This window comes from Falco punctatus (genome assembly GCF_963210335.1).
Source record: "Falco punctatus genome assembly, chromosome: 6".
Classification (NCBI taxonomy): Eukaryota; Metazoa; Chordata; class Aves; order Falconiformes; family Falconidae; genus Falco; species Falco punctatus.
Window position 1 is genome coordinate 22,355,682 of NC_137585.1, and position 15,085 is coordinate 22,370,766.

The 15,085-nt window shown below is 46.3% G+C and overlaps 1 protein-coding gene across 3 annotated transcripts in view; it reads left to right on the plus strand.

The window, feature by feature from the left end:
• Positions 1-2,580: 2,580 nt before the first annotated feature.
• Positions 2,581-15,085, plus strand: part of RERG (RAS like estrogen regulated growth inhibitor) — a 143,655-nt gene continuing 131,150 nt past the window's right edge. Inside the window, exons 1-3 of one of the 3 annotated variants that reach the window (XM_080390985.1) lie at positions 2,581-3,060; positions 3,849-3,946; positions 4,738-4,837. In XM_080390985.1, coding sequence (XP_080247111.1) covers positions 4,777-4,837 — 61 coding nt within the window. In that variant the 5' untranslated portion in view covers positions 2,581-3,060; positions 3,849-3,946; positions 4,738-4,776. Of the gene's footprint in view, positions 3,061-3,848; positions 3,947-4,662; positions 4,838-15,085 lie in introns of all 3 variants that reach the window. The other 2 variants (XM_080390984.1, XM_080390986.1) reach the window with 2 other exon arrangements.

The window sequence follows — 15,085 nt, forward strand, 5'->3', positions numbered from 1 at the left end:
ACTTTGGCAACACTTAGATATCTTATTAAGCCAGTAAAGTATTATTTAGTGGCACTTAACTTTGTGAGCCTTTCTAAAATACTTCTATCAACTGTAACTGCTTGGATGCACCTCTGTTAATCCACCTGAAACAGCATTTGTCTTTCACTTAAGTCTGTGGCTTCATGTGCATTTCAAGTTCACATTCCTATTTCATTATCTGCTCCTCAGCCATCAGGGTTTCTAGTGACCAAGGGTAGTCTGAAGCTCTGACTGCAGACACTGGCTGACTGCAGGCATTTACCAGACCATAAATGAACCAAAATTCTTGCTCTGGACTGCTGGTGGGCATCTTAGCAAAAAGGGATGCAACCAGGTGTGGGTAACAGGGGAGCTAAGCCAGCTGCATCCCTTGCATCATGAGGTGCAGGCCCATGTTACAGACCCTGGTGCAGCTACATAGCCATGGACCTGCAGCTGCAGCATCTGTGTTCACAGCGTGGCTGGGCCCAGCTCCTCAGCAGCAACGTGTCCGCAGTGCCTGGGCTCACCAGCCGAGAGGAGGCTGCCTGCTCTGCCCTGCTACAAGGCTCAGTGTTGCCCTTGGGAGTCACAAAGCCACAGACAAACTCACTGACAACTGTAGGTAGACACGCTTCACTGCTTTGACATCTTAGAAAAGGAGCCTACAAAAAGGAGTGAGTGTCCATCAGGTCCACTCCAGCTGATAATTCCCATAAGACAGCTATCCTCTTGTGCCAGGAGTGCTCCTTTTCCTAGTAAAACAGGAAAATTTTTAAATATACGGAAGTGCTCTTTTCAAAATGAATTAAGGCTGTGAAATGCTACAACTCACCAAAGATGCAAGGGACAAGAGAGAGAAATCTAAGACACGTGGCTCTGGTGAGGTGGGAAAGGGGGTGCTCCTGACTTCTGCTGGATCGAGCTGAATTCAGACTGGCAGCACACAGACCACCTGGAATCAGACTCTGTATCTCCACCTTTGTTTCCCTTATCCCAGATTTTCATAAGATGGAAGGGCAGAAAAGGAAGCTGCCCCATCATTCAGGCAGTCAGTTGTGTGATGGTCTTCCCAGCAAAAACCTTGATCTCATTACCCATGCCAGGATACTACCCCTGAGCACACTTTAGGATCAGCATGAGTGGCAAAGCCACTGAGAAAATACACCATGTCAGTCAGCCACAGCTACCAGCAAACAATTGCTTACAACAAAGCAAGGGGTCCTTGCTCTATAGGACTAAAATCTAAGGCTTTCGAAACCTATTTTGGGTAGGAAATAATCCTCAAACCATCAACTTTATATATGAGAAGCACAGTGAGTACAGAGAAAACAAACAGCAATTGAAGTGGTCCTGGACCAGCCCTGTGGGTCTCAACCATCTGGAACCTTTGCCTATGTCCATGATTAGTGCTTACTAAATTCTCATGCCCTGGCACCAATAAGAGACTTCAGTGCAAGCTGACTGCACAGCCACTAGGACTTTAATGACCAATAAATTATCTTCTGCTTTGGAAAAGCCAGTTACCATATTTAATTTGACAGCCCCATGCAGGGTGAATTCCATACACACAAAACAAATGTCAGGCTTCGAGACCAACACACATTTCCCCAGATGCAAAATAGACACTCGCCAGCTGCTCTCTTAGGAGGATGGAAAAAGCTAATCTCTCTAAATTATGTAAACCAAACAGAGAGTGAAGACTTAAAGCCTCAGCATTTACTTTTAACAAGTAAAGCATAAACCACACTACTGCTTTCACATCTGCCTTCTAATTCTTTTTTTTTTTCTTTTTCCTTCAAATAATGTGCAGTACAACTATTTTAAGATCTGCTACTGAGTGCCTGCGGCTGGCACAGCTTGGAGGGAATAGTAGGTGCTCATTTCTCCTCAGGACTGCCATCCTGCTCCCTAAACGGTTATCATGCTTTTGTACAGACACTTGGATCATGGAAGATCCTTTCTAACCCAACTTTTATTTAATTTTCCATCAAGAAAGACAGCGAGGGGAGAGCTTTGTCTTTTACTCACCTTGTATCTCATACAGATCTAGGCTGGAACAGAAACAGAAGAGGAACACCCACTGAGCTCTAAGTGCTTTCCAGCTCTGGTTCACATCTGTTACTAATGCATCTTTACATTACTGGATAGTTTAATAAACAAGGAAGTAAGAGTTGTCTGGTGAATTTGGTCCTATCATTTCAGAACTTGGACCTTGGCACTGACGCTGCTTCTTGGAGGGACTGATGTAATTACACGGCTCTTTTTTCCCCATTTGCAAACTGAAGTAACAATGCTTTCCTTTGCCGTAAGCCACGTTGGGATGCAGGGAGAAGAGCGCCGTGTGGAAAGCTGGTGCTGATGGGAAGCGACCTGACGGAGCAGTGACCTTGCTGTTAGCCTGCCAGGGCAGGGAGGCTGCGTGGCTCTGCAAAGCGTTACACCGGGCGGTACCGGTGAGCAGCACTAACCAAGCAAAAGTGAGGGAAAGACAGTGCTCGAAGGTGTTGAATTAGCTACGGAGCAGACTCGGCCGGGCCCGCTAGCAAGCACTTCGTCAGAATTTATGCATGTGAGCAACCCCGCTGTCCCGCACAATTAAAGGCTGCGTTACCGCCAAACACGCCGAACCTCAGGGCTGAGCTCGCCGGGCTGGGGTGACGCTCGTCGGCACCTACAGGGAGGGGACGGCGCCACCACGGTGGCCCTCCCTGTCCCGCCTGGCGCCCCCCGCCGCCCCCCGCCCCGCCGGGGCGCCGCGGACCCGCGCCCGGCACCCTCCGCACGGCACCCGGCGTGCTGCTCCCGGCGGCCCGCAGGGGGCGCCGCAGTGCCGCGCGGCGGCGGGGGGCGCTGCGGGAGCCGCCGCCGGGCGGGCGGAGGGGCGGGCGGCCTCTCCGCATTGTGCGGCCGCGCCGCTGCCGCCGGCGGGAGCGCGGGTGCGGCCGGGGCCGGGGCCGGGGCCGGGGCCGGGCCGGGGCCGGGCCGCGCCTCCCTCGCTGAGCGCCGCGGCGCAGCGCGGGCACCGCCAGCGCGGCCCCCCGCGCTGCTCGCAAGGAGGTGAGCGGCGGGCGGCCGGCGCGGGGCTGTGCGCGCCCGCGGGTCTCCTCCGCGGGCTGGGGGGGGCGGTGCGGGGAGGAGCGCGAGCGGGAAGGTGCGGGGCGGGGGGCACGGCGCACGCTGCGCGCGGGGCCGCGGAGCCGGCCCGGCCGGTGCCCGCAGCCGCGGGAGCTGCTGCGCTCCGCACCGTGCGGCAGGCACCTGCCGGGACCCGGCCGGGGAGCGGAGCCCGGCGCGGCGCCGGGGCGGGCGGGTGCCCGTGCCTGCGGGGAAATGCGGCGGTACCTGCCGGCGGGGCGGGCGCGGCGGGGCCGGCCCGTGGTGCCGCAGGCGGCGGCGGGGTCGCGGCGCTGCTCGGGCGCGCAGCCCCCGGAGCTGCGTGAGCTACCGGCAGGCGGCCGGGAGCCTTCGCGGGAGGGGGATGTCGCTGTCCCCCTGCCACCCACCCCGCCAGGCGGTGCAGCTCCTGAAAAACTTTGCGCTTCGTGCAAGGCGATCGAGGTCTAAATTCACTCATAGGCAAAATGATTCAGGAGCATGAGGATGTCAGAGATGAGCTGGATCCCTTCCCTGTGTAAGGCGTCTTTACTTTTTTTTGTCTGTATGCAAAAGCCTCGGGTTTTATTTCAAGAAATCCGTCTGAAATGCATTTTGCTGTAGACCGGGTAGTAACATAGCGAGCTTCCTACGTCACTGTTAGGATTTATGGCTAAAGCGAACACTTCAGCGCAACAGCAAACCTTCATAACAGGTTGCATTCACAAGTAAAGTTCTGCCCTGTTTTACAGGGAGACTGAGTTTGTGATGTTTTAAGTCAGGCCTGAGGATCATCATCATCAGAGTTGCCATTTTTCGCCCAAGATCTTAAAGCACTCTACAATGACAGGTACTGTTATATTTTTTACTGTCCAGGCTAGAGAGATCAAGGAGATGAAGTGCCAGGTGACTTGCTCAAGGTCATGCAGCAAATCTGCTGTGAATATAGATAATTCCCATGTGGCCTGTTAAAAGTGTATTACCAGAAACTCTGGCATCCTTTTCTAACCCCATGCTTTGCCGAATGTTTATGTACAAGCTGAGGCAGTTTAAACAAGGAGCCATAGAGAACTACTGGGTACAGATTTGTTTAGCAGAACTGGCAGGTTACAAGTGCTTAGAGGTTTTTAGGCAACTGCAGCTGGGTAACTGAAACCTTTCTCGTACTGGAGGGCTTGAGGAAAGATCATCTATCTGCAGGCACGGTTAGTGAGTGCTTGTGGCTTTTACATACATTCTACAAAAACTAATTCATTGGAGCTGAGGCACATACAGTAAATATAGCAATCACAGCTGAAAGAAAGAACAAGGAACCTTGTGAGGCAGGTACTTTGGGTTGTTTAGTACCTCGTGCAGTATTACAGTGCCACTGTGGAGCAAACAGCGAGAGCTAGGAAGCTGAAGGCAGGTTTTGCCCTAAGAGTGCCAAACGTGTCAGTGGTGTTGCTGCGATGTTTAAAGCAGGAACATAGCATCAATTATCATGACTATTTAAAAAAGAAAAAAAGGGGGGCTGAGGAAGAGCCTGCCTCCTTGCAGCTCCATCCTCGTGTTGTTCTTCCCCAGGCTCTGCATTGACGTCACAATGACACGGTGAAGCCAAAGACAGGAGCTGGGAATGGTTCTTCTGCTTCACTTTAGATAATCGAGTGAATTTGTCACCACTCCGTCCCTTCCAGCATGGCTAAGAGTGCAGAAGTGAAGCTGGCGATCTTCGGTCGAGCTGGTGTGGGCAAATCAGGTATGTTTGTTGTCTGATTTTTTCTTCTGCTTGTCATCAGCTAACTTTTTCCTCCCTCTCTTTGTACAAACTCCTTGTACAAAAGGACAGCTGTGATCTTATTCTTGTCACAGAGGTCAGGATCAGGCCAGGAGTTCTCTCTTCCTTGCCTTCCATGCTATTTTCTCCAGGATCTCCAGGATAAAAGTACTTTTATTGCTTGGAAAAAACCAAAAACCCTAACAAAAACCAACAAGAAAACAAAATAACAAACTTCCCACCCCAACTCAGTCCCACTTCTCATGACGTGAGTGGCAAGATTCCTCTTTTCCATAGAACAGAATTAGTAGTATTTGTCTCTTCATAGCTTGTGCTAGATGAAGGTATTTTTATTATTCTCCCTATCTTCTAAGATCAAATCCTCTGTTAAATATTGGATGACTTCTGTAATAGCTGTAATACTGGTTGATTTCAGTGGGAAATTTTAGCCTTGGCAACTGAAAGAACGTTTATTCTTAGTGCTCTCTTGTATTTACATATTTACCAGGAAACCAAGAAAATACAACATGTAAATTTCACATTTAGAGAGGTCTTTTGAGAAATAAACATAGTCTGGTGAGTTCACATAGTAGAAACACAAGGGGGAGGCGTGAATGTTAAAAATCCATTTCTACAGACAGCCTTTCCTTTGGTGAGACAAGGAGCATAACACGAGGGTTGCAAGCTTGCTCGGGTAGTTTGGTGGTGGTGTGTTAACTTGACGGCTCCAGGACCCATCTTGCATGTCCTTGCACCATAAGGATGAGGAAATAAGTAGACTGAGTGTAATCATGCTCCTGTGCCAATCTGGGAATTGTAAGATACTGTTTATTTTAGAGAAATCTGCAGAAGAGAAGCCAGGAGGTAGGACATACTGGTAAGAGCATTAGGCTAGACTCTCAGCTGCTGTCAACCAGCTCTGGTTCCCTGAAGTAACATTTTTATTAGAAGTGCCAAGGTTCTGGCCCATAAACTATTATAGTTTCATTAACTTTAGAATGGGTTGTTTATAAAAGCACATTTTTTAATATATATATTATGTATACCCAGAAGGTATTTTACCAGAACACTATCATGAAGTAGCTCTGTCAGCCTTCAGGAAAAAAGGCGTATGTGAGGCAGAGGTTCTTAGAGATTATGCTGTTTATACAAAGACAATGCAGATTAAATTGTACCTTTTTGAATAAAATACCTGAGGGAATGCTGGTAATATTCTGGGATAAGTTTAAACTGTTCCTTCTTCCCTGCTGCACTCACCCCACCCCTCTTTTGTATTTCGCTGTCCTGGCCAAGTTTGTGAGTAACTTCAGCGGTTCTCCTTTTAGTTTGTCTTTTATTCAGTTGACTGTTTCTGTGGTTGTCTGGTCTTTTGGCTGGATTCAAAATAATGCAATAGGATGTTGAAGTATTCGCAGGAAAGCTGAAACACTAAAAGACTCCCCTCACCCTGATATTCCTAATCATTTGAGAGCTTATATTTAAAAAATACAAACCTACCAGTTAAGTGCTCTGTTAAAATCCCTCATCAGCATATGATAAATAAGAGCCTTTTTTACCTGTTGTATCCTTTTTATAGACTTCGCTATACTAGGTTTTTATGGTAAAAAAGTTTTCCTGTATTCCTGGGTGGGAAATAATTTTTAATGAAAAGTCAATAAAAACATTCTAGTCCTTCACAGTCTTCCTCCTCTGTGTCCTCTTTTTTCCCCTTTGAGATGCAAGGAAATGTTACATAAAATATGACTAAGGTCCTCTTTTTGATTGTGACCACGCATGTGAATCTGTGTGGAAATGAAGGCGCAAATAAGTGGGCAGCACAACGAGGTGATTTGAGGGGGTGGAGAGACTAGAGAGCTATCAGCTACCTCAAGAGAGCAGCAACTGTGCCTCCCAAAATCTCAAACTGGTTTATGAAAACCCCTCTTGTACATTCCCATAAAAGGATCCAGCTTCAACAGCTTGGCCAAGTCCACAGAAACGGGTATGCGTGTGTGGCAGGGTGGTGTCTGAAAACCCCTATTTGCCTGCAGCCAACAGTAGCAGGAGTGGGAGCTGTGGAAGTGCTGTTACACCTTTGCTAAAACAGAGCAAAGTAATCTCCAAATAGCTGGGTTTGGTGGATAAGTACCCTGCTAGACTAGTGCTGATAGTGTCTTTTTTTTTTTTTTTTTTTTTTTTTAGCATAGCTGTGTAATTCCCTATCCCTGTGACCAGTTTGTAATATGTTGTTGAGGCAGAATCCTGTGGCCATAGGTTACTAAAGTAGGTTTGGCCAGACAGCTGAAAGATAAACCAGACTCTAGAAGCAAGAATGCAAGGCAGAATGCTGGAGCAGGCTAGATATGTGCAAGGAAAAGGAGAGGTTGGGTGATAAATACGGTCACTGTAATGCCAGGAAGTCATGCCAAAATACGGTCACTGGCTTGCTTTCTTGGCTTTTCTTCATTTGCTGAGGAATAGCCAGGCATTAGATTCTTAATCTGTAAGTGGCTTCACCACCTGACAGCATCTGTGAAGTTACAGACACATACTGTAATATCCTGGAGAGGCTCCTCTTCCAGTTCCTGACTGGGACTTTGGATCATGGCTTCAGCAGCAATGAAGAAAGGAGCGTGGTGATTCAGGAGAATTAAAGCTGTCCCTCATGCACCATGAAAATCAATAGAACTGTTGCCACAATCAACAACTGCTGAAGAACATCCTGGTCTCATCATTAATGTTAGACATCTGTGCAATGGGGTGCAAGATTCCTTGTTCTACTTAATCCCTTCTGACTAATCCAAGACTCTCCCAAACATGAGATGGGAAATCAGAACACCATTCACAAGTCGATAACATCTCAAAAAAGAGTCAAAGCCAGGGAAAACAAAACTTCTTTCCACTTTCTTACTGCTTATCAAGTTCCCATGGTCAAAAGGATTAAAAAACAGGTGGAGGGGAGTAGCAAGTCTGGGTGTCAGCTTTTTACTGTCCTTCCTTGCCTTGTCTCCTCCTGCCTGCTGGAGAAGGCTAGCAGAATTATTAATCAACTCACCTGTCCTGTTTTGATTTTTACTTAATGTAGACCTAAACCTTTCAAACAGGAAAAAAGGAGCAAATAAACTCAGAAAGGTGCATGTAAAAGTGCTCTAGTAAGGCACTTAGTTCAGAATTACACTGGGTGGTAAATCACTGGTCAGCTCATCTGGGCGAGCTCATTGGGTATGAGCATCCCAGCGTGCTCTTGCACAGTGGACTGGCTGCTCCTCTGTTCACCTAGTTCTTATGGCATAGAAGTTGCATAAGCATTGCTTTAAACTAGCTGGGGAAAAAACAGATGAGGAGCTCTGCCTGGGCTAAGGAGCACTTCACTGATGCCGCTTCACTCGGGAAGAAGAGGAGGTGCTCTGTGGGTGGGAAGGGACATCGCTAAGCCCTGCTATAGATTACAGGGCTGCACCTCCTAATTTGGGCTAGACTCAAGCGGCGCTGAGAGAACGAGAGCACTTTTACAGCCTTTTTCTTTATGTCCAAGAGGAGCTTAAAGGGAACAGAAAATTAAAGTTGAAGTGAATTACTTAAACACTGCTGTTTAAGTTGCTCTCTTGCTGAATCCTACAGCTTCATTCCTATGGTAACAAAAGTTAGAATTTCCTAAATAGCTCCTTTTAAAAATACAGTAGTAACAATTAATAAAGACTTAAAGGCCTTGTTCTTCCATGTCATCACAAGGTACAGTACGTGCCCAGAAAGCTAAAAAGGAGTGAAAATTTATGAACCAGGAGGAGAAAAAAGGGCATGTACTGGACAGCACTGCATGGCTGATGCTTTTCCAACCCATAATTCAGTTGACTATGAATGCTCAAAATACCTCTTCTTAGAAGCCTTAATGTTTTGGCCAAAAAAAAGACAATGTCCAGCTGCGGCATGTACTATCCATCTTGCCTTTTTGCTGTGTTTGTGCCAGGCTGAATACTCCAAGTTTCTGCGTTAGCACGTGTGATGTGCCCAGCCATGGGCAGATGCAGTTCTCATCTGTCTGGCTGGGCCATGCAGCTGCAACCATGGCATGTGACATGGAAGTGTGTGTGTTTTCTACTGATGCTTAAGCAACAGGGAAGATACCAAAGCTCCCACAGGCTCTCCCCAGAAAATATGTGTCTGCTTCTAGGCAGCTAAAAAAATAATTTTCTTGGCAATCAAGTACATGGGGCACAGGGCTGTTGTCACCTTTTGATCCAGCGATAGCTCAGGTACTTGCACTGTGCAAGAGGGTGATCAATAAAGTGGCATCAGTAAATACCATCCTGCAAAGAGCCTGTCCCATTCCGGAAATTAAGATCACACCAACTTTATTTTAGTGTCACAGCTGGGAAAGTCCTGAGTAGACGTAGATGTGTATCTGTTGGTTTACACTATTTTCCCTGTCTAATCCAGGGTGGGAGAACATACTCAGGAGAAAGATATCTGGATTTCAAAATTCCTACAGAAAAAATTCAAGCAACAGTCAAGTCAGAGAGGTCTACAATTAATCTGTGTTTTGTTTTCATTATTTGAGGATATATCTGAAATACACTACCAGGGATCACTTTGCAATTGCAAGGTCTGGGCATGTGGGGAATAGAACTGAATTCAGCGCTGGCCCTACCCTCCCCTTCCAGAAAAACCATACGAGTTACTGGGAAATAAGCCCATTTCAAAGCGATTTTCTACTTCACAAATCCCTGCTCATATGTTTTCCTCTAGTTTCATTTCAGGGACTTTTGGGGAGGAAACATGAGTTATTAAGAAGTGATTAGTCATCAAGCTCACAGCTCTGCTAGTAAGGCAGGGAAAGCTACCACAAAATCTTCAAAGTCCATGCTATACCAACTGATGTATCTAGGGAGAACTGCTGTAATAAGGTGCCTCTGAAATCCAGAAATGTGGATGGAAGGAGACAGTGGATTTTCTGTTGTTTTAGTGTTGGTTTGTTGTTTTTTTTTTTTAGTTTTGTGGCGTGTGTTTTGTTTTGTTTTGAGGTTGTTTTGGGTTTTTTTGTCTTTTTTACACTGGTGAAGTAGGTCAGTTGCTTTTTTTTACTTTTTGTTCTTAAGAATGGCAATGATAACCAGATGCTTAAGTGATTATTCAGTGATCAAGTTTAACACCCACTGTATTAATTGTCCCCTAATATTTTGAAGGTAAAGTTCTCATTAAACAATCTCACTTTATGCGTCCTCTGGTTTTACACTTTTCAGCCAGGTACAGCTTCACTAGAGGTACTGTGCATGTATGTGTATACATACTAGTAGAAATCTTAACAGTAATTAGGTCACTCTGGTGGAGGTTTTGTGATGATTTCTCCCCCAACAAGCATGCAAATACACCCTCCTGGAGCAGGTAATTTTGCAAGCAACCAGTTGCATTAATGTGACCTTTCCACACTCCTGTCCAGGTGATGACAGTGATGCCTATACAGGGGGTGAGCCCTGGGTTTGTGGATCAGTGAAATAAGTCACTGTGACCCATGAATGTGTGGCCATGCCAGCAGGGAGAAGGGCTGCTGTTGTAGTGGCCCCAACATATGCAGCTTTGGGGCCAGGCAGGCTGTACATTAACGAAGCACAGGGCCCTACTAGGATCAGCAGTACCTCTGGGCACCCTCAGCATGCTGCTTGGAAAAAGCGTCACTGGCCTTCCTACACAGATACAAACTTTTAGTCAGCAGCAGCATGACAACCAGCCCTCCCTTGGACTTTCTCAAAACTGCTTTTGTTGATTTTTGTTATGCTAGAATGGAAGCGAGGGAATGCCAGGAACTTGGGCTAGACACACGAGCATTTGCTCTGAGTGGCAAGGTGGTCTGCTTGTATCTGTTACCTCCTCCCTTTCCTCTGCGTATTTGCCTGTCCATGGTTCACTATAGACTTGCCCTTGGTGTAAAAAGCATTCATGCTCAGCTTGACATTTGATCTTCCTTCTGGCTAGCCATGAAACAATAAAATGCAGAATTTCTCTAACCAAACACCAGCATTGTTCGTTCAAGCATAGCTGCCTTCCCTGTTCCATCTCATTTAACTACATCTGACGTCGTCGGCTCTACCTGCGTCCCCTCTGAGCAGCTGGTGGCAGCTGTTAGAGCTAAGACTAGTCCTGCTGTTCTTTGTTTCTGTTTAGGTTGGGCTAAATATAGCCTGCTGTTTGGTTATTGGGGAAGGAATGCCAGGATTTGAGATTTATGTGTGTAGCACAGAATTTTCTCTAGGCCTGTGCTCAGCCACCCCACCCACTCCTGTCTCTTGTAGTCTTTGTGAAAGACAATGGAAAAGCTTCCCGGTGGAATCCCAGGAATCCTTTGCCAGTTTACCAGGAAGCCTTCCAGTGTTTTGGTCAGTCTGCTTCTCCCCACCAGGTCACTGGTATCTCCCAGGCTGCTGACCCTAATGAGTCCTTTCAGAAATGCTGTTTTTTTTTATTCTTCCACTTGTTCTAGACCTCCCTGGTATCTGAGATCCCTGCCTACCTCTTGCCTTGCATATACTTATTTGCTTGGTTTTGTTTCTTCTCAGCTGTCACCTTCCCTTTCTCCTTGCCAGTTTAGTACCTGTTCCCTAAACTCTGCATACGGTGGAATCACTTCTGCTTTGTACTTTGTATGAAAACTTTGTATTTACAGTTGCCTTCTCAGCCTCCTCACCTAGTGCTTCCTCCCATCTCTGCTTCTCATCTCCAGCTCCTTTGTTACCCTTCACCCACACTGCCACTTAAAGGCTCAGTGCACAAGATCCAGATAAGCTGACCCAGCAGCAGTGATGTGGCAAAGAACAGCCACTCTGAAATGTTTCCTACTGTCCTGGGAACCATTCTGTGGCCTGGACTTTGAGGATGCTCCAAGCTTTGACTGCTTCAGACAGTCATTGTGTGAAGCCAGCTTCACGCTGGTTAAAAAGGGAAGCGGTGTATATCTTTACATAGCTAGTCTTGGTCATGGAAGTGGGTAAATTTACCTATTTTGGCTTCAGAGCTGAGCAGGAAAAACAAGTTATGTCTCTATTTTCCACGCAAACTTTCTGCATTTACCTGTGCCACTCATGCCTTTTACATTTACAGCACCCAAAAACAAATACTAAGTCTATAAAAAATGTAACACCACCTCGAAGTAAGACGATCAACAAAATGCTTCAGCTGAGTTGTGGTTACAGGGCTGTCATTAGCTGCTGTTGACTGAAGGTGTTTGTATCCTCTCACCCCATGCCCGGTGGGTGCTCCCAACGCTGTGGTGAGCCGGAAAGTGGACAAATTGCTACAAGATAGCAGTGGGCAAGGAAACTACCGCATCCTCATCCATTTGCTTTCATTCCAAGGCTATGTTTACTCAGCGTTACCGTCAGTCCTTTATTATACCTGCTGCAGCAGAGGCAGTTACAATTCTGGAAGGCGGCACCCCTTGGCTTTCCCTTGCCTTCCCACATGCCCTTTACAGTGCTACCATGAATGCTCCCCATTGCCACTCTACTGGTTATGGGACACCCACCTCCCCAGCTCTCAAGCCTGGCCTGCTGTTTGAACTAGTATTTCTTTCTGTTTGCTTCAGATTAAACCAGCTCCCCCAATTTCATTGACTCTTCCCAGAGTCAGAAAAATCAGTGTTGTGGTTTTGTGTGGGGTTTTTTTTGGTTGGTTTTTTTTTTTTTTTTTTTTTTTTTTCTGGGAGAAAGGAAGGGAGGTGCATCTATTTCTATCACCTTTTCATAATTCTGAATGGGAAAAGTACTTTTTTATGATTGTTTCCCACCAGGTAGAGCATTCACACTGCTAGAGTTTATCTGCAGCTGTTACAGTTTCTAATGGATTTGCCATGTAGGTGTTGGGAAATGCCATATATCATGGTAGCAATGCTGTAGATAACTTGTATTCTATGCGTACAGTATAAAAAGATGAATGGTAAGAGAAGCATGAAGTCCTGGGGAAGGAAGTAGTAGATATATTAAACATATGTGCAGCTTTAAAACACCATAGAAATTGGCTGGAGTCTCCAGATGCCTTTCCAGAAATGTTAGACAGTAGTCTGTGCACAGGAAGATGAGAGAATATGTTGAAAACATCAAGCCTGGTTCTGAAAGCACATGAAGATCCCGATGTTAACAGGTTGTTTTACTGCCGCTGCTGGGGGGTCAGCAGAAAGGAAGCTGCGGAGCAGCAGGAGCAGGGGCCTGGGGCAGCAGCACATTACCGTGTGGGAAGTGTTTAGATAAGCGGCTTGGAAAGTTGTCAGGCTGGAAGGATGCAACTGGAGAGTGCACAAGATACACTCTCCCAGGAAGGGAATTTCTTTAGCACTTGAAGAGCACTCTAGCTTTCCAAAGGGCTGTGGGAACAAGGGCCACCACCATGACCCTCCTGCAAGGCATACCACCGTCACTATCCTCAAGTGGCCAATATGGAAACTGAGGCGAAGGAAGGAGGAGCCCGACAGTCTCAAGTCACCAAGAGAATTGTGACTCAGGCCTTGCCAAAGCTTCTTTCCTTGATTTCTGCTCAGGCCCAGGGCTGCCAAAGCCAGTCTGCAAATGGCTGGCAGCAGTCACCCAGCACCTGAGCCCCAGCCGCCATAGGTCCTGTGGGATCCTTATGACCCTTTATGGCTCACCCACTGCCATTAATTACTGACAGCAAAGTAAAGCATTGAAATAACATTTATTTTCATTAAAAATGTGTTTGGCAATCCTGTCTTTCACTATTTACCCAGTAGGACTTAATTTCATTTTGACCCACAGGAGCACAATCATAAAAGGAGCTTGCCTTTCCCTTCTTTCTCCCCTTCACGCGGCTATATTTGCCAACCAACTCTCAGTATAACTATAACATAATCTATCATAGATTTGCATAACCCTGCTCTAGAGGGCTGCTTTTGTCAGTGGCTTATCTCTGATGCCTGCCATGGGAAACAAAAATCCCACTCCCCACAATGACAGAAACTAGTTATACAGAGCTGTCAGCCATGAGCTTTTCCTGACCTACCCAGCAATTAACCTGTGCCCTTGAGGAGCTTTACAAGTGAGAACTTAAAGTCTGACATTTGGAGCAGAAAAACGCAAGAAAGAATATAGAACCCAAAAATTCAGAGTGGGCTATTCATTTCTTCACTGAAATAGGGCTGCAGAATAAATAGAAATATATTGGAGAGTCACCACAAAAGAATGCAGTATTAGACCCATAGGGAGCAGGGAAAAAACACAAACAAAAAAACCACCCCAAGCCCCACACTGCAAAATGCGGGGCATGGGAGCATGAATGCCAAAACAAACATCTTGCATTTATCAGCCTCAGTGGCAGAACGCGTGATGCCAGGCACTACTGCTTAACCCAACTGGATTCTTGTGGTTACATATGCTGGAGCTGGGTCTGCTCTAGGCTGAATTCCAACTTGAAATAATTTAATAGTGATCCACAGCATGAGTTTGTCCCACAGGTCCATGTCTGTTAAATCTATTGCCAGGCAAAGTTTCAGGAAGTTTCTCTCTGATCAAGAAAACTTGAGCTTTATCTACAGGGAGCATGGTAGGTCACAAGATTATCAAAGAGGAGTAGAGAGGAATACCAGTATCCTTACTTATTTATTTAGAAAAGTGTTCTTCCATGGTGTGTGGCCTTGTACCCATTCTGGCAGTGGGTGCCTGCTTACACCAGCTGAGCATCTGGCCAAATGAGCTTATTTACAAAGCCAGGAGTGTGGAGCTGGCTACCCACCTCCCACTGCCGTGTACATACAATCACCCTTCCCCTTGCTGCAAAGGAAAGCAGAGAAATTTGCCTTGTTTCCTGACCACAGTCAAATTCAATAAAGCCAGGAGGAATGGGAACTCTTGTAATTCATATCTTAGCAAGTGGAACTGCAGATGTGGCCTTTATATCCACTCCTTCTGTTTATTTATGTTTACCTTGCTGATCAAATGACAAGAACAGGGAGTACAGCAATTTTCCCACAAAGATGCACAATCCTGAAAGAACAGCACCTACCTCCGAAGAGCAGCAGGAAGGCTGAAGGCAAGAGACAACTGTATCCAGGACATGTGTATGAATATTTGATAATTTAAGTATAGTAAACTGTGGCCTATTCATGACCTTGTGACTGAAGATATAGGTTTAGGCATAGGGCTGTGAATAATCTAGCTAAAGGCTAGTGAACATAGGTTGGCCATAGATGGAAAACAATCCAAACTGAGCTGAAACCTGTGCTTTTGAGATTTGATAAGTGAAAAAATGTAA